Source organism: Heteronotia binoei, chromosome 13, assembly GCF_032191835.1.
Source record: "Heteronotia binoei isolate CCM8104 ecotype False Entrance Well chromosome 13, APGP_CSIRO_Hbin_v1, whole genome shotgun sequence".
NCBI lineage: Eukaryota > Metazoa > Chordata > Lepidosauria > Squamata > Gekkonidae > Heteronotia > Heteronotia binoei.
Window position 1 is genome coordinate 56,753,887 of NC_083235.1, and position 25,646 is coordinate 56,779,532.

Sequence of the window (25,646 nt, forward strand, 5' to 3'; positions counted from 1 at the left end):
GCAATTATGCACAGCTATATAAAACACAGGAAAATGCACTCCTCATACAATTCAGTATCTTATATCACAGTGAACTTTATATGTTTTGTTCAACAGTAAATATAAAGCTATATGTAATTACTCTATTAATACAAAATGTTCAGATCCTGTGTCTCCAGCAATAGCAAAGTACTGGTAAATTACTAAATCCACATCTCATTAAACAAGTCCACTCTACAAAACAAAAGTCCTTCAAACAGAGTGCTCAAAGAATTATTTAACAAGACAGAAAAAACTCTGGAAGACAATGAAACTCTTAAAAAGGCACTGAAGTATCTCACTCCTGGGGTCTTTTTCAAGGGTTGGGATTTCCTCCTCACCAATAATTTCTACAGAATGGTAAAGCCTTCCACAGTTGCAAAAGTGGTCACTGACCTACAGTTTAAGAATCTGATAGCTTGGACTTGTCAGATTCTTAAACTGTAGGTCAGAGTGACCACTTTTGCAACTGTGGAAGGCTTAACCATTCTGTATAAATTATTAGTGAGGAGGAAATCCCAGCCCTTGAAAAAAAAATCTACTTCCATTGGGCAAGGGACCCCAGGAGCAACAGCATCTTTCTAAGAGTTTCATTGTCTTCCAGAGGTTTTTTTCATGTTAAATAATTCTTTGAGCACTCTGATTGAAGGACTTTTGTTTTGTAGAGTGGACTTGTTTAATGAGATGTGGATTAAATAATTTACCAGTACTTTGCTACTGCTGAAGACATAGGATTTGAACATTTTGTTTTAGTAATTACATATAGCTTTATATTTACTGTTGTACAAAACATATAAAGTTCACTGTGATATAAGATATTGAACCGTATGAGGAGTGCATCTTCCTGTGTTTTATATAGCTGCACACTGTTTTAACACAGGAGCCCATTTTTGCTATTGTTTGCATCAGCAGTTGTGTGCATTTCTGTTTATCAGGTCTTGTGGTGGGATATTCGTAAACTTTCTGAGCCTACTGAGACACTGGTGATGGATATCAGCAGGAAAGGAATACTAGAAAACGCTTTAGGAGCCATTGCACTGGAGTATGAGCCAACCATGGTCAGTACTTACTGAATTTTCTTCTTTGTGTGAGCTCTAAGAAAACCTTGGTTTCTTCTGCACCATTTCTCACCTTTTAGTGCTGTAGTCACTAAGCATAGCACATAAATAGGCAACATTGGGACCTGAGTGCCAAAAAATAAAATATCTTCTTATGAGTATGTTTGTGTGCTGGTAGACAAAATGGAGAGCTATCTCTCTGTGTTTGTGTTGGAAATAAATAAATAAATAAATACCTACATACAGCAAAATAAATAAGCCTGGTTTAGAAATGTCGCTATGAAATCAATTTTTGTTTTCAGTGCACATGCTTAGGAATAGAGGTTCCATATAGGTCCAAAGCAAAATCCCAAAACAGAAGTCATATAATCTTTAAAATTAAAATAATCAAAATGACAAAAAAATAGATTCGGGTATATTGGATCTGAAAAATATCAGTATTCCGAATATCCCTGAAGTCCAATATCACTATGGTATTCAGATTTGGTATTTTCAGATCCATGATAGCCTGTGGAGTCCATTACAGCTATGGGGAAATTACACAGGGATCCAAGGGGCTGTTTTTAAAGGTAGAAGCACCAAATTTGCTGCAGAGCTGTTGGTGTCTGCTCTGAGAAGGACTCCCAGGTTTCAAAAAGATTGTACTAAGGGTCCAATTCTTTGTGCCCCTAAAGATGGTGCCCCATCCATCCTCTGTTGTTTCCAATGGGGAAAAACAGCCTACCCCCCCCCCCCGGGCAAAAACAAAGAGGCAAGCCTGCAGCAACTACCGATCAGTGCCTCCCATGCCAAGAATCAATACCAGCCCCAAAGAACCAAAACAGAACTCAGGAATCCAAGTAGAACCACAAGCTAATGTGGCAAACCCAACAAAACTAATGTCAAACCAGAGAATTCCAGCACAACAAAATCAAACAGGATACTCTTGAGCCCAACAGAACCAATACGTAACAGAGAAGCCTAACAGAACCCACTGTCAATGTAAAAGTGCAAGCCCAATGGAACCACTGCCAAACCAAAGAATCCCAGTAGGATTCCCGCCTCCCCCCCCCCCCCACTAAATGCTATACACAGAAACCCAGAAGAACACTCTGAAGTGCAGGGGGCACTTTTGCAAGCCCACCAGAGCAAAAGGTAATGCACACCCTTTTGAGAGCCCAGCAGAGCTAAGGGCAACACACAGAAGCCCAGCAGAACACTCTGAAGTGCAGAGAAGGGCACTTTTGCAAGCCCACCAAAATCAAGGGCAATATGCAGCCTTAGTGCAAGCCGAGGGCAATGTGGCAGTGCAAGCCCAATTGAACATTTGTCGAATCAGAGAATTCCAGCAGCAGAAACTGAAGTGAGGGGCTCTTTGAAGCCCAGCAGAACCAATGACAAACCAGAGAAAACCAATAAGTGTTTCGAGGGGGGCAGACCCAAGGGCAAAACACAGAGAAACATGACATATCATTTCTCGAGAGAAGGTCTGAGAAAGTGAGAGTGAGGGCGTTGTGTCCACCCTGATTCTCCTCTCTTAGCAGTCTGCACACCATCATTGCCACAGAGGAAGAGCCTTATGGGCTGCAGCTGCGCTTTGTCACTGGCTCTCATTTTCCCATCTCCCACACCCCTGCAAAGAAGAATGCCGCATTAGAGACTTGTAGATTAGCTTCACCAGATCCTGTGGATTCTGCTGGTTTCTGTTTGGCACACAGGTCTCTATCCTACTCTATCCCTTTCATCTCCATCAAGATGAAGAACAGTTTTTGTGCTGCTGTATTATTTTCAACATGTGTTTTGGTTTGGAGTGGCTGATGACTGAGTGAATTGAGCACCACCTCCAGCATTCCCCTGTGCTGTACAGCTACTAGGGGCACTTCCTTTGAGAGCTTCACACCCACCTTCTTCACTCAGTGGTCTTGCTAATCTCCCAGAAGCCCTGATGATGAAAACAGTGTTGCACTTTCCTGTTACTGTTTTCATCAAGTGTACATGCACACATCCCTCCCTCCTGCCCCACTATGAATTCTCTGGTATCTTAGTTTCTTGGGGTCTCTGGCAGCATTGAGAGAACTGAGGTAGTAGCACCCCTCCTGGCCATGCGATTGTTTTGTCGGGAAAATGCCAGAAGGAGGAGGGAAGCCCCTAGCCTAGTAGAAAGCTTTGGAAATCAGAAAAGAGCAGCTGAAGGACCTTCACAGTCTGAGAGATAGTCAACCACTCATCCTGATTGAACCAGACTATTTTGGTCTCAGATCAAGGCAGTCAGGGCTCTCTTCTGCTTCACCAAATACTCAAGCATGGCATAGGTGGAGTTCCAGCAAGTGCTCTTGTCTTAATGGTGATTTATCAGAGGAAATCTATATGGAAATACCTGAAGGTTTTCAAGTCCCTGGCAAAGAGAACTATGTTTTCAAACTCCACAAAGGACTGTATGGTTAGAAACAGGTCATGAAAAGTTGGTATGACAAAATAACTGGACTACTACAGCGACAAGGATTTGAGCAAGGGAAAGCAGAACCCTGCATGTACACTAGACTCAAAGATGGAGAATATCAATACATTCTGGTTTACGTTGATGATTTGGTCGTGAGCTGCAAGAACAAAGAAGACATTAAAGACATTGTTGAGAAGCTGAACAAAGAGGTTGAAGTCAAAAGACTTGGAGATGTTAAACACTATCTAGGAATACAGATTGAGAGACTTGAGAATGGAACTTTTCAACTGTGCCAAAGATGAAAGATTATGGACTTTATAGAATCTCTTGGCATGAGAGATTACAGATCAACCAGCAGATACTTGTTCTTCTATGGAAATGGACTTGTAGAATGGACTAGCAGAAAACAGACTATAGTGGCACAATCTACAGCAGAAGCTGAGTGTGTGTCAGAGCCAGTGCCTGCAGTGAACTTGAATGGATTTTTCATCTGCTGAAAGACTTCAAGATAAAAGAACCTGTACCTATTGTAATGTTTGAAGATAACCAAGCTTGTATTGCTATATGTAAAGGGGAAAGTAGAACAGCCAGAAGTAGATCTATTGGTATTAAATGTGAACTAGTGAAAGATCTACACCAGAAGGGGCTGATTGAGATAGCTTCTGTACAACAATATTCTATGGTAGCTGATATACTTACTAAGCCATTACCTTGTGCTAGATTCGAACGTTTACATGAAATGATGAATCTAGTTGATGTGAATGTTACAGTGAATAATGAGTAATGACTATTGAATGTAAAATGACTTGCACATTAGGCATTGAGAAGGGGTGTTGGAAATATGTATCTGTTTTGTATGTCCTTTGCAATATTCTAAAGTTCCAGTCATTATAGGGTTAACATTGTGCATGATTTCCTATTGTCTGCATGACCTGGGAAGAAGATACTGACTGCTGTCAATCAAGGTCTAAAAGCGGGAAAACCTGTTTTGTCTGTTTGGTCAGTTAGTCAGGTGACTTCCTTTGTTCAGGCAGAGAGATCAAGAAAAAGGAGGAAGTAGCCTCCATTAAGCACATGATCTTCTAGTGTAAGCATGTAGTTCTATAGTGTTTGTTATTTTCACCTCCCAGTACCCTTTCCCTGTAGAAATAAATATGTTTTGGCTTTCATGTTAAATGCCTCTCAATGATTATTTGATCCAGTGATCCATCGCACTGTTTGAGATAAAGAAATAAAATTTCAAACAGAAATCCCTAACAGGATTCACCCAAATGCACAACCCTAATTCAGTCCCTGAGCATTCTTTTTACTTTTTCAGTCCAATATTAATTTGGAGATTGCAAGTGTTAAAAAGAATTTTCCCTCACCATGCTGGATAGTCTGTACCAACCACCTTTCCCTTTAAAAATAAAATAATACGTCTAAAAACTCTGATAAAATAGTTGTTTTACAAAACTTTTGAATATTCTTTTCATGTACCAGCTACCTAAACTTCTTCAACATAAACTGAACACAGATCTGTTACTCAAATTCAGTTGAGCACCACTGAGTTTAGCAGAGAGTTTAGCCCTCCCAGGGACTGAAATTCTTACCTCCTGTAGTTACTAACTTAAGACTCTTGTTTCCTCTCTTTGTATAGATGAGAATGTAATAAAGTACCATGCTGCCATCTTTCAGTCTTACCTGAGTTTTCTATCGTCCTACCAAGGCAATAATGACTTGTAAATTGGAGTTTTTACAGGGGGACCATGTGACTCTCATGTGATTGTTTTCTGTGGCCCCAGAAGGTAGGACCAGAACCAATAGGTTGAAATTAAATCAGAAGAGTTTCGGGCTCAACATTAGAAAGAACTTCCTTGCCAGACAGATGTTGGAAATGTAAAAAGCATGAAGGTTCTTTCTACCATATGTGGTGGACTTGTGAAAGAGCAAAACAGTATTGGTAAATGATTCAACAAGAAATTTCTAGGATATTGGGATATGAAGTAATGAAAGTTGCAGAGACTTTCTTATTGGGATTACAAATGGAAAAATTTCCAAAAGAAGATAGAACTTTAATCTGGTACTTGCTTTCAGCTGCTAGGACATTGTATGCGCAAGTTGTGGAAGCAAGAAAAAAATACCAGAGAAATGGGATTGGAATATAAAAGTTATGACACGGAGTGAAATGGACAAATTAACAAGAATATTAAGAGACTATGATTTAGAAGTTTTTAAGACGGAGTGGAAAAATTAGAAAATATATAGAAAAGGAGTGGAAAATAAAAGGACATTGGACAATTTTTGTTAATAATTAAGTTTTAAAAAGAAGAATATAAATTTTTGTTTTAATAGTTAAGGGTACCTTTAATATTTGTTTTTTTAAGTAAATAACACTGGTGGGGGTCAAGTAATGGGGGAAGGGGTGTGTGGAAAGTAATATATGGGGTAGATAAAAGAAATTTTTAAAGATGTAAGATAAAGATATAGATTTATTACCATATGTTACTAATAAAAATTGTTTTACCAAAAAAAACCATTAGAAAGAACTACCTGACAGAGTGGTTCTTCAGTGAAACAGGCTTCCTCAGGAGGTAGTGGGCTCTCCTTCCTTGGAGGTTTTTAAACAGAGGCTAGATGGCCATCTGACAGCAATGCTAATACTGTGAATTTAGAGGGAAATATTTGTGAATTCCCTGCATTGTGCAGGGGGTTGGATTAGATGATCTTGAGGGTCCCTTCCAACTCTATGATTCCATTACTCTAAATACAAATATATCAAAGGATATATTTTCTAACATTATGTTCATGTTCTGAGATGGTTGTCTGTTAGATTGGAGAGCAGGAATCAGCTGCAGTTTGTAAGAGGTCTAATCTGTACAAACAGCATGGAATCCCTCTTGATAGGCGTCTTTATCTCTTTGTTACACTGCCAAGCAAGTCCTAATTGCTGAGACTGCACGTTTGCTGTGAACCAGCAGGAAAGTGAAATTGATAATTACACTGTGTACCTACCACCACTATCATCATACAAACCTCTCTTGGAAGAAAGATTTTAAAAGACTACAACTACTTAAAGCCCAGGGAGAACAATGTGAATGAGATCTAATTTTTGTCACTAGAAAAATATGATTATTGCCCTAGCTAATGTAGACATGTAGCCAGATTTTTATGGTAGTGGGCATGAATGTATGGTGGGGGAGGGGATTGCCAGGTCCTCCCACCATCTCAGACTCTGAGACTCGTTGGAAGGGGCCTGAAGATGTTATGGGTAGATGACCAGTGATGACATGGGGTGGGACTTTGTGATGTCACATTGAATAGCAGCATTGATAATAGTATTTCCAGACACACCAGTAGGTTTGTACAACATGATATCTTTGTAAGGAGCACTTCCACTCACTGCCAGCTTTGCCAGCCATTGCTGGGCAGCAGGGGGAAAATGCTGAGAGAAAGAGAAGGATTATTGGTATCATGTCAATGCCATGGTGTCCGTTCCAGTGTGCCCAGAATTGATGACATCAAGCCAGCCAACAGTCTAACATTAACCCAAAACTCTGTTGTTAAACCATAGAGTTGGGTGAATGCTAGAGTGCCGCCCCTGTGCAATGACATCACTTTGGGGTCACACTGGAAGCGACACCATCATAATGTCATGGCATCCCCCAGTGAGATTCCTCCCTACCATGGTAAGTCTCCTGCTGGTTGCCTTGGACTGGCAACCCTATATTTGTGTGTGGGTGTACTGCGAGCTCTAATCATCACCTCCCATCGCCATAATTTTTTAAAAATGAAAATAAAGAATCTGTGGAGTGGCCTAGCATATTTCTGACCTGGAATTGCCCCTAGATGCCCCCTCTAGCTACAGACCTGACTGCTGTGTTATAATCTGGGCAGGAAGAGAAAGTAACCATGTCATTCTGCTGCTTGTGGTAAATGCACTGCAGATTGAAGTTTATAGCAAAGTCATTGATCATCCTTTTAGACCAAGATTTTAATTAAATCTAAAAATTAGCAATATTTTGCAGCCTCAGAAGACCTAATGTGGCGTAAAGAAAAAGGTGGTGGTGGGGAATTGCTTCAGGAACTATAAAAGGACTAGCTAACAGTCCATAATTCTATGATGTAGCATAGTAAATGTATCATATCAGAAACTGAAAGTGCTTGCTGCCCCAGTGTGGCTTGAGGTAAAGCTGATGAAATTTTACCAGCTGGCTTAGAATAGAGCAATTCTGTATAAGAGAGCACTATGAGCCTGGCAGCATCATATGTCCTAAATTTCATATCTGTGTTCTGTTACTTTCTTCATTTGTACCTTGCAGCAATACTTACAGAAATACTTACAGATGCGCCTGTGCTTAGTGAGGGTGGTCTTTAGTGACGCAAAGAATGAAGGCTTGCACACAGCAGTGATAAAACCACTATATACAATTTATTTACACCTCCACTCTCCAAAGCGACAGAATGCTCCGCTGCAACTCCACCATACATATCCCACACATAGTAAAGTGTCTTTGTACCTTTATACACACTATCCACCCAGGTAACCAATCAGCTTGCTGCTGAGTCATGCTAACATTGTCCAGGCTGATGCAATCTGGCAACCAGCCACCTTCTGTCACTTAGATGATCTACCTGGCAGTTCTGTTACTTTCACTTTTCCCAGCATGTGCATAGAAACTGCTTGGCTTTGATTATAATGACACTTCCATGGTCTTTGAATTCAATGTAAATAATGGGAAACAGGTCTCTTTGTGGTTTTTTTCATATTTGTTCAGGGAAACAGAAGCCCTGTGCTCAAGTAACAATGGCTAGGGCCTTCTCAGTGGCAGCACCAATGATGTGGAATGCCCTCCCAGAGGCCATAAGGGCCCTGCACAATCTCTCCCAATACCACAGGGCCTGTAAAACTGAATTATTTTGACAGGCCTTTAAATACCTAAATGGAAGAGGACTGCCACTCTACACTGCTGAGCACTTATGAAGAATTATGACCACCCTAGGATCACTGTCAGAAGAAAGTTAGTTTTGATCCTACCTGTACTGAAATTTTGAGTAGCACCGTGAAATGTATTTCAATTGTTAATTTTACTGTTTTTAAATTGTAACCTTAAATTGTGCTTTGATTGATTGTTAGCCACCCTAAGTCCACTTGCGGAGAGGGCAGGATAGAAAAATAAATAACAATGGTATTCTGCTGAATTTCAATTAACAGACAACCAAATTTATGGTGGGGACAGAGCAAGGAATAGTAATTTCCTGCAACCGCAAAGCCAAAACTGCTGCAGAAAAAATTGTCTGTACGTACAGTGGGCACCATGGTCCCATATACGCCTTGACTAGGAATCCTTTCTACCCCAAGAATTTTTTGACAGTTGGAGATTGGACTGCACGTATCTGGGCAGAAGAGAGCAAAGAATCATCGATCATGTGGACCAAGTAAGTTGTGTATTCTTTTATCTTTTACTTTTTAATATCTTGATTCCTGTCATACATGGCCTCCAGGTTCAATTATTGTCAAACGTGCTGCATTGGAGAGCTGCCTTTGAAAAGAACCTGGAAGCTTCAGCTACTGCAAAATGCCTTGGGTCATCTCTGATAAGTAGGGATAAGTGTAAACATATTACACCTGTTCTAGAAGATCTGCAGGTCCAATTTTTCTGCCAGGTCCAATGTAAAGTTCTGTTTCTGATGTGTAAATTCCTACACTGCCTGGACCCTGATTTTATGTTAAAGTCTCTTTGAGAGCAGAAAAGGGGCCTTGTCAAAAGGCATGTTATACATTTTCCAAATAAATCAAAAGACCTAAATCTCACAGAGTCTTCTCCCTCATTCTTCTGGAGCTTTAAGATCTACCATATTTTCAAGAAATAATATTGGCATCTAGCAGAAGTAAGACATTTGTGTGTGTGTGGCTGCAACTGTGGAATGCACTTTCTTCAGAGGGCCATTTATGTTCCTCTCTGGTCTGCTTTTGGAAGCATGTGAACACTTTTATTCTGAAAGGAATGAACTAGAATCAATTGTAGCTCTGCATTTGCTGTTTTTCAATTGTTGCTCTGCATTTGCTGACTCCCCAGGACTTAGCCACAGTGATCCATGCAATGGTCACTTCTGGGCTGGATTGCTGTAACTTGCTGTACACAGGCTTGCCCTTGGGGCTGATCCAGAAATTCCAACTGGTGCAAAATGTGGCAGCATGACTATTAACTGGATTGCCTTTTCGGGCAAGCAGTCAGCCAATGCTGTGCAAATTGCATTGATTACCGAGTACCGGATGTGCTTCAAGGTTCTAGTACTGACATTCAAAGCCTTACATGGCCTGTAACGATCATACCTGCTAGACCACCTCTCCCCATATGAGCCCCGAAGATTGTTGTGATCTGCCAACCAACACCATTTGACCATCCCTGGCCCAAAGGACATCCAATTTGCCTTGACCACAGCCAGGGCTGTTTTGGCCTTGGCGCCAACCTGGTAGAATCAGCTCCTCATGGAGATTCAGGGCCTACCAGATTTACTACCATTCCATAGGACATGGGTGGGAAACGTCAGGCCCAAGGGCCATTTATGGCCCTCGAGATCACTTAGTCTGGCCCTTGGGGATTGCTGGGCTGAGCCCCCCCCCCATAGGCATTGTGAAGGACTGCTGCTGGGGTACGTGAATGCCTTTTAAGGTCTGCTGGGAGCAGCTGAAGGGAAGAAGGGAGGGCTGGCAGGGGTGGGAGGTGGGAGCCAGCTACCACCAGTTCAATTTGCATGTGATTATCCCAGATGGTGTGACCTAATATGCTAATGAGTGTGTGACCTAATATGCTAATATTAGGGGATGTAGTCTAATATGCCTGGACCTAGGCATTTGCCTAGGGTGGCAGGCCAGTGTGTGTGCTGAATTAGACCCTCCTCACGTGACTTCAAATAAAAACAATTATTTGCATAAATTTTGCCGACCTGAATCATTCTCTCTCAGCGGAGCTGTGTTTTTTAAGTTGATAATTTTGTATAAATATCCAAATGACCCTTGGCAGAAAAAAGGTTTCCCACCCCTGCCACAGGGCCTGCAAGATAGAGCTATTCCGCCAGGCTTTCGGTTGAAGCAAGCGGGCGTCCTTCCTCAACTGCCTATACCATCTACTGTCCTTCCCTACAATGACTTACCATCTGGACTATTATATTTGGGCCGATATTTATGTTTTAATCTGGAAAATGTGCCCGCTTCACCTATGCTATATTTTATTTAACTCTGCTTGTTTTTTATTGCATATTATTATTTTATTGTTGGATTTTAACTGTTTTTATTATGCCTGTAATCCACCCTGAGCCCGTTATGGGAAAGGGCGGAATCTAAATCTTCCAAAATCAATCAATAAAATTTCTTTTAAAATGTGTTAAATCATTTAATATAGTTTAACCATTTTATTTGGTTAATAATAACTGTTTTAATAGCTGTGAACGACGTATGGAATAGTTTGTCATAAGCGTATAAGAGGATTATATAAAATAGTAAAAACAAATCAGTTAAGTTATATTCAGTTTATTAGCCAAAACCATTGTAACTACATATATAAGCTATAACAGTGAGAATAATATAAAACAATAAATAATTAAAACCTAATAAAATCACCAACTTGATGGTCAAGTACATGGTGGAGGTAGTGGAAAGTGGTGTCAAATTATAGCTATCTTATGGCGATCCCATAGGGTTTTCAAGCCAAAAGACAAATAGAGGTGGTTTGCCACTGCTGGGTTTCCTTGGTTTCCCAACCAAATACTAACCAGGGCCAGCCTTGCTTAGCTTCCAAGATCTGACAAGATGAGGCTAGCTTGGGCCATGCAGATCAGGCCTACATGAGTCTTAAATCCCTTCTTGAGTATGGAAGTACCATTGAATCAGCATTCTGCTCCATTCCATGTATTGGAGACAACTCTATGAAGAGGAAACAGAGAGTGAGCAAGTTGTATGGGAAGTAACAGGAGACTCTAGGGCTATTTTGAAATTGATGCCTGAGCCCCTCCATAAGTAATTCCTTTGATGCTTTCCTATCTTTTTAGATATGTGAAAGCTATGGAAATACGTAATGTAGACATCAGTGACAAGAGCCAGCTATTAAGGCTGAGCAATCACAATATCCTTTCTGACTCCTAACATGTGCAAGGGAATGGCTGAATGTGTGTATTCCCAAAATGAGGAAAGGTCCACCTTACTCTTTTGTCTCAGTGGCTCCACGTTAGTGTCTGATACCATTCTTTGAAGCTTAGGACTTTCTGTGAAAATGCACCTTCCAATAATTGATGAAACCAGCAGTTTTTTAAAAATTGATCCTTTGGGATAGAACAGCACAGCTTCAATAAACGTATTTTTTGGCAGATACCACATGTCTTACCTCACAGATGCATGCTGGAGTACCACTCGTCCAGCTGTCTTCTTTACCACAAAGATGGATGGGACCCTTGATGTCTGGGACTTCCTCTTCAAACAGAATAACCCTACCCTGAACCTGAAGGTAATTTAGCAAAAGCATTGCTTACACTTTTTATTTTTTGGTATCATACTCTTTCTGTTCTGAGACATCTTGGAGGTGACATGGTAATTGGAAATTTGTCGTTGTGGCTTCTGTGCACTCCCACATGCCAGCTATGGAAAAGATTGTCGAAGTTTCCTAGAAGGCTAGGAGCACTCCTCCTCCCTCTGGTTCTTTCCCGCCAAAATGAACACACGACCAGGAGGAGGAGCACTACTCCCTCAGTTCTCTTTCTGCTGCCACTGCTGTTCTGTGTTTTTTCCTCAGTTCATTCTTGAGGAGACATATTTCTTTCAAACATTTTTTATTATAAGTACTCTATACAGACATATGAAAGTTATGAAAATACATATACAAAAAAATGTTTCTAGATTTCTACTGTGTCATTATGACTCAAAAGGGGCCTCCTCAAAATTGGGCCAACTGTCTCTTTGGAATGGTGCTGATAAACAGCCATTCTTTGTATCTTATCGGCCTAGGAGTTCACACAACAGAGCTGCCTGCTCTTTCTGTCACCACTTTCCCCTAAAGGAATGATTTGATAGAGTTGAACTCAGAAGCTCTTTTTCAAAGGCTTTGGCTTCATGCCAGCCTGAATGAAGGCACCTTCCCTTTCCCTGGTAAGGTGTGGTATGAAAGAGCCCCAGAGTCACTAGGTCTTCACAAAGGGTTTGGCTGTGCCCCAACCCTGAATAAAGGCACATTCCCTCCTCCTTGGCTTTGTCTTCTCTGAGGGGAGAAACCTGGAGGTGTTGTTTGACTGTCTTTGATCCTGAGCAGCTCTTTTCTAAGGCTTTGGCCACAGCCTTCCTTACTGAAGGAATCTCTTCCCTGGTTTCTCTCAAATCCAAGAGCCTGGAGGTGAAACCTGGCAGGGACTGCCTGAGTAAAAGAAACCTTTGCCTGTCTGCTTGATGTTGGATCTGACCAGAAGCCTGGAGATGTGGTCTGATGAAAGCCTCTGTTAAAGGCTTAGCTATGCCTGACTTAAAGAACCTTTCCCTGGCTGCCCCCCATTTTAAGGTGAAATCTTCAGAAACACAGGTTAACAAGACGTTGCAATTTTCACTGTCTCTTTGAGATTAAAACTGGGTATTACATCATTTAGTTGGGATTATTTGGACCTCTTCAGCCCCTGCAGTTCTGGGGAATTGCTAAGTGGGTGGAGTTTCCTGTTCTTGTTGTTAGTTGTGTTGGGAGACAACAGACTAGGTATGCTTAAAGCCTGCTTAGCTTTCTGTACCACTCATTCTCTTGGGACTGCCTGTGTTCCAGGGTCAGAACGACTTCTCTGGTGATCTTGGCTCCAAACCCTCATGCTAATGCCTAGTTCTAAAAGCTGACACAGTGACACAACAGCTTCAGACCACCATCTTGCTGCAGTCTCTCAGTACTGAAACTTTATCCTAAGAGGTTTCAGCACAAGGCAAAGCTTGCTGTTGTCATTTCCACGGGGTACTCAGAAGGCATAAGCAAGTATGCTTTTTGGAGGCAAGTCTGAGCAGCTCACCTCTCTTCTCAGTTCCATGGTAGTCTTCAGAACCATCGATTATTTCAGAGGCATCTTAGGTGCTGCTGCTTTCAATAACAATGATAAAACTGCACCCCTACATACAATATTTTTGTAGGCAATGTCCCACTGTCAGTTTCATGTCTGCCCACACTCCCTTCCTCCTCCAAAGGAATGGCACTGCAGGGTTCTTGCGGTGCGGGTGAGTGTGGTGGGGAATTGTTTGGCGCAGCTGGTGTTTTAAAAATTTAAAGTGTCATGTTTTCATTGTAACATAACAGTGCAATCAAAATCGGTTATGCATGCATGATTTGCGTGTTCATCTGAGCTAAGAGGTGCTTTCCACCATTCCCTCTAAGCTTTTCATTTCAGTGAGCAACAGAACTACTTTATGAGATGCTGATATTAAATTTTTGCGCAAGCATGCTGCATTAATAAGTTTTCTCTAGGGCCATTATTACTCAATTAATAGCCATAGCCAAGCAGCAGCACTGATACTATGCAATATTATTCTACATTATTATTCTACAATATTATTCTACATTATTATTTTAAGGAAATGTTATATGCACCATGCAATGAAAGGACCAATTCTTGTGATCTGATTTAATATACCTACCTAAGCATGCAAACAGCGCTTAAAAGATAAATAAAAATGGTGGATCGCCAACTCAGATTTCCCGGGGCTTAGATAAACTACCAATGGCAGGGTGAAACACATGACTTTGCCAGTATTGTGCCTCTGTAACGCAAAAAAACCCCACGATTGCATTGTAACATGAATACACATGCGTGTAAAAAAAAAGGAAAATGCATGGATGAGTAAGGAGGGAGGGGGAAATTGCTCCGATTGTGGTGGAAACTCCAGGAGCAACAGTAATGTGGAATCAAAACACCTGGAACAGATTGGGAATTGAATCCGGGATAAATCCTCTAGTGCGGAATCGGAAAATCACACCTGCATAGAACAGCCCCGGAGCGAGAGGGAGGCAAACGCCAAATCCAGAATCAGCCCATGAGGAGTAGCAAAAGCCAGTGTAGTATAGTGGTTGGAGCATTGGACTGGGTTCTGGAAGATCCAGGTTCAGATGCCATTCTGGCTGAAAACTTGCTTGTGACATTGGGCCATCACATTCCCTCAACCTTTCCTGCCTCACAGGGTTCTGGTGAGGATGGAATGGAAAAGTATTAAATGTTATAAGACACCTGGAGTCCCTGTTGGGATGTAAGAAAAACTGATACCCATCTTTTTAAAGGACATCATGCATGTTCTACTAAAAACAGCTCCCCCGCAGGGCAAAGCCTTTGATATACAAACTGTAATTGTTAGTTGATGTTAAGCAACCTCTGCTACAATCTTTTAGCAAATATATGCTTTATTTCACTTGTCATCTCTATTGTGCTTGATGGCTTGTAGTTTAAATAGAACTTCATCTCTAATTCAGCCACTGCAGAGTGTGAGTGCTGAACTCTTACCCTTGATGGGAAGCGGCATTTCTCTGCCACACTTACTCTTTAAGTTGTGAATCAATAGGTCAATGGCCCTTTGAACAGAGCCTGATACACCATGTCTATGCTGGTGATGTATATTATAAATCTTTTCCTTTAATCTGGATCAGTCTTTTTATACTGCCCTAGTCTTGCTAGGAAATTAGTATTGGGGGGGGGGGTGCAGCGGGAGAGAGGCTACGAATTCTTCAGTCCAGTTGAGCAAACCTCTATGGACAGTAACAGGCTTGCTGTCAGATCCTTAAGAGACACCTCTTCTTCCCCTCCTTCAAATAATGTGGTATCTTGGGGTAGTGTACACTTTTTTCCTGCATGCAATATATTGAGTTCCATCTTTGACATCTCCTACTGGAAAAGTCTCTAGTCATTGGACTTAACAAAAATCCTATAAATTTGTTCATCTTTCATCTATGATGAATTGCTTTAAAAGAGAAAGGGGGGATATGGTCTGATGGCTTGTCCACCATTCACAAGTTTTCTACAGTTGTTTTCACATCTGTTTCACTTTGTGGGCACAGACCCAAGATCTTCCCCATCTCTCCCCTAAAGTTACCTCTCCCCCATTAATTAGATTATTCCATTTAGTACTACTCTTGGGACAAAAGAAAGGTGTTATTTAGAATGATTCTTTTGTATTAAGGTGAGCATCTAGAAAGGCCCATGTTCAGGTTCCGATCATCTAATTATACGTATTATAGTCCTAACATTTTTGTTTAGCAGTCTTGTTCATTGACCTCTCTACATTCCTGTAGACAATCCCTCTGGCATTGCAGATGGAAGCTCCCAGTAGTAAAATTCCAGTATTCCCCTTCATTTGGGATTATGTCTTGGGTGTTTTACCAAATGCACAATTAGGGTGGCTCATGTGAGTCTGCTATATTGTTTTCCCTGCTCTGTTGATGGTTAGATGTTGATCCTTTCCAGGGCATCCCTTTTTACCTTGCTGATTGAGTTTTCCTTTGCCTTTCTTAGTATTTATTCAGTCCTTATTTTACTAAGAGTATTAATTGTTTTTTACTTTCACTGCTTCATTTTCTTGCATTTTAGCATATGTGATACCATAACACAGTTCACTGCCCTAGTCTATGCTAGGAATGAGTATTTGGAGAGGGGGAAAGGTGAGCTTCTCAGGGATCCCTGTCATTGAACAATGCCCTTCTAATCCCTTGGTAAGGTAATCTGTTTTTATGGGTTTTTTCCTCTGGCAGTAAACTTTAAAGGGACTGAAATAGTAGCCCAACAGACAGCTAAGAGGTGGAAGCAATCTGCTCCTGTCTCTCCTCCACTGTTTTTAGATCTACCTGGTAATTCCCAAATACATCCAGGACTTTTTGTTTGTTTTTCTGAGAAAACTCAGATACATTTGGGAAGCCAAAATATACCTGAAAAATATCAATAAGGTATTTTGGGGTATATTTTCAGCTAAGGTAGATCCAAACACACACACCTAGAAGGCACCACTCTTTCACTATGAGATCTTGCCCCTCTAAATGGGAAAAAAGTCTCTACTGAAGCTGTAACAGGGTTTGGACCCTGCTTCTTGTGATATTATGTTTTTGCCACTGGGACTCAAACTATCTAGACCTTTCTCTTCCTTGTTGGATTTCTACAGATGTTACAAAATGGAGGTATAACCCCTTATTTGATTTTTTTTGCACTTTTCTGTTACTTCAGTTTAAATAGGGTTTTTTCCAGTATGCAGCACTTCTAACTGTGGAATGAAGACATTGTGGGTTCTAATGAATTCTCACTCTATTCATGCAATTTTACAAGGTATGATGCCTGTGCCATGTCCACTACCAGGGATTGTATCTCAGTCCTCATGTTGCACAATGCTAACCTTACATTTGTTTCTGATGCCAAACATTCATGCTTTCATTCCTTGAATATTACTTTTCTTGGGTTTTGGTCTGCTAGGAACCCAACACCACTTTGTATTGGTCTCTCAGGCTCCAAGAAAGATTGGTCAGTATACATCCTTTGTTATGGGTGGATAGAAGCTATCACTCCCTGTCTTGGGTGCAAGGCTATTCAATGCCACTATATGTGTCACAGCTTTCTCTGGAATAGTGCTGTTTTTCTTTGCCACTTTCCTGCCTGTATTTTGGTTGGCACACTTGTAGAGAGCTCCCTGCTCCCTTTTAAGACAGTTCTGAGTGAATGTCAATATGGGAAACTAAATAACTGTTGGGAAGGCAGTCCTTCGTGGTCTCTTCCTTTAACAGCTTCACATCCACCTCCTTCATTTAGTCACCTTGATAATCGCCTACTGTGGGACTACAGAAGCCATAGTGATGAAAACGGGGTTGCTCTTACCTGTAACTGCTGCTCATTGAGTGATCTTCTGTGCAGGCACACATCCCTCCCTCCTGTCTCACTGTGAACTTCCTGTAACCTTAGTTTCTTTGGGTCTCTGATGGTGGCATGGAGAGAACTGAGCTACGTGTGCCCTTCCTCATCATCATGCAGTTGTTTTGATGGGAATGTGCCAGAGGAAGGAGGTACACTCTAAGCCTACTAGAAAGCTTTGGAAATGTTTTCCATGGCTGGCCTGCAAATACACAGTCCCAATGTGTGCCTGCACAGAAGACCAGTTGATGCAGAACAATTACATGTAAGTGCAATCCTATTATCTTTCTGCTTAGTGCATATGTTAAACATAAATGAGCACCGGAGTTTCTGCGGGACTCTGAACTGGCTTTGATGTTGAACCAGTGACCTCATTGATTTATTAATGAATATGTTCAGGGCAGCTAACAAAATTCATAGTTTCATCAATACAAAATGGAGACTCAAAGTCTGACACTTCCTTCAATTGCAAGCAATTAATACTGTCAAGTGGTTGCTATGAGGATGATGAAAAGAAGGATGTTCTTTAGTCCTCCTTCTGAGGTTGTTGCTGTTCTCTTTCTCAGTAGCAGAGATGGCAAAGGAAGGACTGTTCTTTGGATCCTCTCTCTACTGAGACAACTCTACTGAAATCAGTCTAATCTAGCCACAGTGATCCATGCAATAGTTATATCTAGACTGGACCATTGAGTTGTGTTCTACTTGGGGATACCCTTGAAGAGTGTTTTGAGATTGCAGTTAGTGCAGAATGCTTCAACTAGACTGCTGGTCAGACCCAGCTACCAGGAGCATATGACCCCAATGCTATAGCAATTATACTGGCTCCTGATCTACTCCCAAGCCTGATTTAGTTTAAAACCCTACGTAGCTTGAAATCTGTGGAACTGAAGGATTATCTTCTCCTGTATGATCTAGAATTAAGATCACAGGGAGAAGCCATCCTGACTGTTGCATCAACCAAAGAAGTTCCTTTGGTAGGTACACAAGAGAGGTCCTTTTCACTGGCAACCCCATTATTATGGAACCACCATCCCATGGCCTCCTCAGTTTTGATCTTTAGGAGGTGGCTGAGGATGGTTTTATTTAGGACTGCATTTGGTTTATTTAACTAGCAGGCCTGAGTTGTGATTTTAAATTTTGGCTTTTATGTTTTAATGTATTTTATTGTACATGTTTTATTTATGTTGTAAGCAGCCTTGAGCTCCATAAGGAAGAAAGCAACTAATAAATATTTTACATAAATTAAGCTATAAAAGATATAAACTGGCATTTTAACTGCCAGCAGCCAATTTCCTACAACTACGGATTATTTGGAGGGGGTATAACTTGCTCACCTGTATACATAGTGGTGCTTGAAAGTAACACAAGTGCTAATTTTTATAAGATCGCATGTGCTTGGCTTTCAAATTCCTGCAAACTAAAATTTCAAATGTTTTATAATATGGAGATGAGTTCTATTGTAGGAAAAAAATGTGAATGAAGCTATCCTTGCTGTGTAGCTAGGTGGGCAGGTTGGTGGTTGGGGAATGGCATTTGAATAAAATCCTAAAGAATCACAGCCACACTGCTGTCAGCTTGTTCTTCTGAGATTATTTGCCTGACTTTAAATATTTACATCCTATGGGCTCAGCCATATAAAGTTGTCAAGGCTGCTGAGATTCTGATGGGCCTTTTTGTGACATTTGAAACTCCTTCTTTCTTCCTGAATTGGCTTTTTCTTCACAGGTCTGTGATGATCCACTCTTCAGTCTACGTTTGCAGGATAATGGTCGTTTTATTGGTTGTGGTTCCAAACTGGGTACAGTGACACTGTTGGAAGTTTCTTCAGGATTGTGCACATTGCAGCGGAATGAGAAAAACCTGGCTTCAGCAGTGAGTGGTTACTCTTGCCTCCAGCCTTTTTCATTGGATACCGCCATCTCCTCTTATTCAACAGTGGCAAAACAAATGAGTCTGAGGGGTTAAAATTGCAGGTCAGCCTGCTAATATATTTGCAATGCTAAGAGGGATCTGTATTATCCAATTTTTACTCCATAGAACACAATATTAATGTCCTTTCCCCCACCCCATTTCATTACCACAATCTTTTCTAGATGGCTTATAACTCACTGCTTTATTACATGGGTTATGACTATCCTTCCTTGAGGAAACATGGAGTATAATGATTTCTTGGCCCTAAAAAACAATATATTGTTGCTTGGAAAATGCCAATTTTCCCACTTTCCCATTATTTCCCCACTTTACCATTATTAGTATTATTAGTGGATCATGTCAGTGGCTTCACTAGTCATGATAGATACAAGTCTCAACTCATCCTGTTGCCAGTTTGTGAACTATTAAGAAATTCTGCATATTTTCTGTTTTAAAAATCTTATTAATTCCTCATGTTCTTATCCTGTCCTTCATCCTCATTAACAGCTGGATAGCTAACCTTATAAGGGGAATGTCTTGCAGTAGCAATACTTGTGTTTACTCAAACCATATTTCTCAAACAGGTAAATTACATGATTCATTTGGTCACTTGTTTACACTAGGTTGCACATGAAGTATCTGCATGTGGAGCAGAAAAATGGGCAAAATTCTTCTGCAGTGTGGTTTTTGTGCAAGAGAATTACTTGAGGGAAGGCAAAAGCCCTTCTTCCCTCTGTTCCCAGCCTGTTTGTGCTCACCCGTGTGTGTGTGTGTGTTTTAAATAGAAGCAGATTACTGCACTGCAGTGTGATTGCTAGGAACACAGGCAAACTAGTGTAAACAAATGACCAAACATATTGTGCAGTTTGCCTTATACACAGATTTCACACTAGACCTTTAATCCTGGTTTAGCTCTGTCCCCAAACTGACATTCTACACTAAAATCATAGAATCTTAGAGTCATATAGTCGGTTTCTCTGATTCTCTGATTCTAGTGTAGAATGTCAGTTTGGGAACAGAGCTAAACCAGGATTAAAGGTGTAGTGCGAAATTGGTCTCTGTGAGTTGTTTCCCCCCCCAAAAAAACTATAAAGGACCTTGTGAACAGGTGGAGACAGTTCAAGAGACACTGAAAGTATATGGCCTTCTCTTTGGCTGTAAGAGAGGGGAAAGAAACAAGCAGTAATAAACAACAAGGAAACAGTTTGGTGTAATAATTAAGTGTGCGGACTCTTATCTGAGAGAACCAGGTTTGATTCCCTACTCCTCCAGCTGCTGGAATGGCCTTGGGTTAGCCATAGCTATCGCAGGAGTTGTCCTTGAAAGGACAGCTGCTGTGAGACCCCTCTCAGCCCCACCCACCTCACAGGGTGTCTGTTGTGGGGGGAGAAGATATAGGAGATTGTAAGCTTCAGTCTTGTGAGCAAAAATTCTGCTTTGTAAGCTACTGGCATTAAAGTTGTGAGCTACTGCATAAATTATTGTGCTCTGGGGTCATCCTTCCTGAGCTAAGACAAAAATGTGTGAGCTGGAAGCTAAAAATCTGTGAGCTAGCTCATGCTAACTCAGTTTAGAGGGAACACTGGTAACCACAGAGTTTTGGCCAAAATGCTAGAGCAGTGGCATGAGATGTGCCCGGTATGATGACAGCACTTCCAGGTGGTGTCATCATGCTGACAATGTTAATGTGGGAGAGAGCCGTTCGCAGGTGGTGCTTCCTCTTCTGGCCAGCTGGCTGGCAGCAGATTGGAGCCCCCAAAATCAGGGGAACCCTCACCCTGACCAGAGGACTGGCAACCCTAATTGGAACTGTAGAGAGAGAAGGCTTCAATCTCCCCACCCCCCCCCACCCCGACGCCTCGGTCCATTTCCCAGACCTAGAACAGCCCTCTGGGGATTCATGTGTAGTTTTCAGATACATATTACATTTTCTAAATAGGATAAACAGTTCTCCCCCTTGCAGCCATTTCAGGTCAGGAAAATTACACCAAAGGAAAGTCTAAGTCCCCTTCATGCACTGCAGTGCTGATCCAAATCAGGCCCCCACATACCTGGGAAACATGAGCCATCAGAAGTTTCAGCTGTAACTTTTCTGTATATCCCAGATGTTTGAGCGGGAAACAAAGCGAGAAAAGATTTTGGAGGCCCGGCACCGTGAAATGCGGCTTAAGGAGCGAACCAAAGCAGAGGGCAAAGAGGAAGAGGTCAAGGAAGAAATAGAAGAAGAAAAACCTGAGGAAGTCCTGGCCCGAGTCCGGAAAGAGTTCTTTGATGTCATTGAAAATGAGCTCAGGCGCAGGGAACGAGGTCGAGCTAAATCACTGGCTGGTCAGGTAAAGCGGCTGCTGGCAGGGGAAGAAGGAACATTCCAGTGATGCCCTTCGGAACCTCCATTTCATAGTCAGGGTAGCAGAATGGAGAATGCAATGGCTAGATCTGCTCCTTTGGTATAATAGGAGGCCAAGTATTCTAACTGCAAAGCAAGTTTATGCAAACTGTATAACAGGGGTGCCAAACGTATTTGTTATGAGGGCCGGATCTGACATAAATGAGACCTTGTCAGGCCGGGCCATGTTAGGCTGAAATGTTCTTTCCTGTGAACTATTTAGTCATGTCAGACTAATCTTATCTCTTTTTTTGAGAAAGTTACTACCTTGCTGGATCAGTGAATGCTGTAGACATCTTGATTTCAGTAAGGCTCCACATCCTATTTATATCAACAAATTGGTAAAATATGGTTTGGTGCCTATTACTATTAGAGGGATCTTTAACTGGATGACAGATTGCACCCCAAGAGTGCTTGTTAACGCTTCTTCATCCTCTTGGACAAGTGGAGTGCCTCAAGGATCTGTCCTGGGATCTGTTTTGTTTAATATCTTTATTGATTATTTGGATGAAGAAATAGAGGAAATGCTTATTAACTTCGCAGATGATACTAAATGGAGATGGGTAGCAAATGCCGTAGAAGACAAAGTCAGGATACAGAATGATCTTGACAGGTTGGAAAACTGGGCTAAGACAAACTGAATTTTAACAGGGATAAATGTAAAGTTTGGCATTTTAGATAGGAAAATGAAATGCATAATTATAGGACAGGGGAGACTTGTCTTGGTAGCAGTATATGCGAAAATGATTTAGGAGTCTTAGTGGATCATACATTGAACATGAATCAGCAGTGTGATGCGGTAGCTAAAAAGGCAAATGTGATTGGGCTGTATCAACAGAAGTATAGTGTCCAGATCATGCAAAGTGATGGTATCACTTTGCTCTGCTCTAGTTAGGCCTCACCTAGAGTATTGTGTTCAGTTTTGGGCACCACAATTTAAGAAGGATATAGACAAGCTGAAACATGTCCAGAGGGGTAGTGAGGGGTCTGGAGGCCAAGTCCTATGAGAAAAGGTTGAAGGAACTGGGTATGTTTGGTGTGGAGAGGAGATGACTGAGGGGTGATATGATCACCATCTTCAAGTACTTGAAGTGTTGTCATATAGAGGATAGTGCAGAGTTGTTTGCTTTTGCCCCGAAGGTTGGACCAGGTTGAAATTAACTCAAAAGAGTTTTTGACTAAACATTACGGAGAACTTCCTGACAGAGTGGTTCCTCAGTGGAACAGGCTTCCTTGGGAGGTGGTGGGCTCTCCTTTAGAGATCTTTAAACAGAGGCTAGATGGCCATCTGACAGCAATGCTAATTCTGTGAATTAGGCAGATCATGAGAAGGAGGGCAGGAAGGGTTGCATTAGTGCTTCGTTCTCATGGCCCTTTCTTTCACGCCCAGGGAAATCCTGTTCACCACTTTGGGGTCAGGCAGCAATTTTTTTGTCATCTTCTGTGTGTGGACCAGGTGTCACAGGGGTATGTGGGGGGAGGTATTTGAGAGTTTCCTGCATTGTGCAGGGGGTTGGACTAGATGACCCTGGAGGTCCCTTCCAACTCTAGGATTCTGTGATTCTATTATTCTATTTCAAGTCATTGGGTATATCACAACCTTGTTCTTACATTTTTCAGGATCGAGAATTTGATGAAGATGATGACATAATCCTTCCTAAGGTCAGGATTCTAAAGTCTAAGCACACCCTTGTAGTTTAAATGAACTACTATCAGAAGTCTTTTTGTTATGCTTGGAACGGGGACCAAATTATGAGGAAGAGAGAAGGATGACAGAGACACATCATGCTGGGAGGAATCAGGCCACAACTCTCTTGATTACTGGTTCCTCATGTTTTGGCACATCATAAACTGGGGACAATGGGTGCAGTTTACAGCCCAACCACTGTCAGCACATTCCCCAACCCACCTGTTGGTATGACTGAGAGCAGAGAGCTGGTGTTAGGGTCATCCTTGTTTCCCCCCTCTGTCCAGAAACAAATGGTCCCCCTAGCCAAACTGCTGGGAGCCTCTCTTATAGGGGTTTACCTGCTGAAGAGGAAGTCAAGGGCACAAATACTACCTGGAGCAAGGGGTTGGAAACAGGGAGCTATTAAAATGATGACAATCTTACAAAGCCAGTGGCCAAGGACCTTATTAGACTTGCTCCAGGTACTCCAGGGCCGTGCTGTGTTACCCACAAATAGATGGTGTCTGCATAAGCAGAATCACACGTGCTCTGCAGTAATTGTTTGGATTTATTCCTGTCTAGGACACAACCTGCCTCTTGGATGCAGACCTTAATGTAGTTGGAGGGGGTCTGTGTGTGTCAGCAAAGCTGAGGACCATACTGTAAGGAGCGTAGTCTCTGTCAAGAGGCTAAACTCCTAACAGTCTCTCAAGGTGGATGGTCACAACTGAGACACTAGACTAAGATGCATCCATCCCCTTCAGGAGCTAATGGCCACATCAGCAGAAGAGAATGGGCAGTTCTAATAGTGAGGAGGGCAGTGGAATCCCTGAAGGGGAGCTACTGGGCAGCAGCAGTACTGGAAGCTGATGCTGGTGGAGGATCTATCACAGACAACAGCAATGCCACTTCAGCTAACCCTGGTTAGTACTGCACAGATGAAGGCAGTGATAAACCACTTCTGATTATCTCTTACCTCAAAATCTATGATGAGATAATAACAAAATGAAAAAAGATACAGTGCTGGAACACAGGACCCCCAGGTCAAATGGCATTCAGTCAGCTACTGGAGAAGAACTGAGGCCAAGTACAAGTAGCATTATCCTGGCGCTTCTTCTTTTTGGGAGCATTTTTTGTATTGGTGTGTGCATGTGTATGCCTGAAAATCATAGCAAATTCTGGCAACCTCTACTGTGACATGGAGGATGTTCAGAGAAGTGTCTTGATACAGCCTGCCTTCGCCTCCTAGTCCTGGTATTCCAAGGAGGTCTCCCATCCAAGTACTTGCTAGGGTTATGAATCAAAGTAAACTCAAAATTGTAAAATGAGGAATGTAGCATTTTAACATTGTCATTCTATGAGTGAGTGAACTAACGTGGACTGGATTAGGACGTTTTCAGTTACAAAATTACAAAGTGTTTTACTCTGGAAATGACAAGCACTGATGAGACTCTTAAAACTGCTAAAGAGAGACAAGGAGCAAAAGTAAAAGTAGACAGAAGCAGAATCAAAAGTCTAAATGTAGTGTTCCAGCAACTTGCACATAGAGACAAGAAGCACTAATATAATAACTAGTGTAAAGAAATAGAATAGAATGACAAAAAAGAAACAAGAGATCTGTTCCACAAAATCCAAGAAATCATAGGGAAACTTAAAGCACAGTTAGGCTTACTGAAAGATCAACACAGAAACATATTAAATGAACAGAACAAAGTAACGAGAAGGTGGGAACGATGCACTGAATAACCATACCAAAGAGGTGAAAGGATGCCAGATTCCTTCAAAGAAAAAGCTTTTAAAGAAGAACATACAGTTTCTGAAAGTATTAGAGACCATATTGCAAATTTAGATTGGTTACTGGTCATACAAGAAGTTCAGAAAATAATCAAATTACAGCAAAGCTTTTGATTATGTGGATCATGAAACGCTATGGTTAGTTTCAAAAGAAAAGATGGTGCCACAACATCTGATTGTTTTGATGCATAACCTGTACCCTGGAAAGTGGCTGGAAGATGGAGAAACAGAAAGAGGATAGAATATAGAGAAACAGAATGGTTTCCAATTGGCAAAGGTGTCAGACAAGGACATATTTTGTCTTCCTATCCGTTCCATCTATATGCAGGGAATACTATAAGGAAAACTGGGTTAGATTTAGATGAAAGTGGAGTGAAAACTAGTGAAAGGAACATTATCAGTTTGAGATATGCAGCTGACAACACAACTTGGGTCCTGTGGCTCACTCTGTGCTTCAAGGGATGCAAGATACAGCCATGGCCATCTGGGCCAAGCCAGCCTCTAAGAACCTGGGGAATCTTT

At 41.5% G+C, this 25,646-nt stretch overlaps 1 protein-coding gene across 3 annotated transcripts in view; it reads left to right on the forward strand.

Annotated features, from left to right (window-relative positions):
* The window catches only part of DNAI2 (dynein axonemal intermediate chain 2), a 53,063-nt gene that overhangs the window by 21,064 nt on the left and 6,353 nt on the right, over positions 1-25,646 (forward strand). For all 3 annotated transcript variants that reach the window (XM_060253030.1, XM_060253028.1, XM_060253027.1), the window contains exons 8-13: positions 954-1,076; positions 8,690-8,913; positions 11,843-11,978; positions 19,090-19,236; positions 21,381-21,608; positions 23,282-23,323. In XM_060253030.1, the coding sequence (XP_060109013.1) occupies positions 954-1,076; positions 8,690-8,913; positions 11,843-11,978; positions 19,090-19,236; positions 21,381-21,608; positions 23,282-23,323 (900 nt within the window). The remainder of the gene's footprint in view (positions 1-953; positions 1,077-8,689; positions 8,914-11,842; positions 11,979-19,089; positions 19,237-21,380; positions 21,609-23,281; positions 23,324-25,646) is intronic.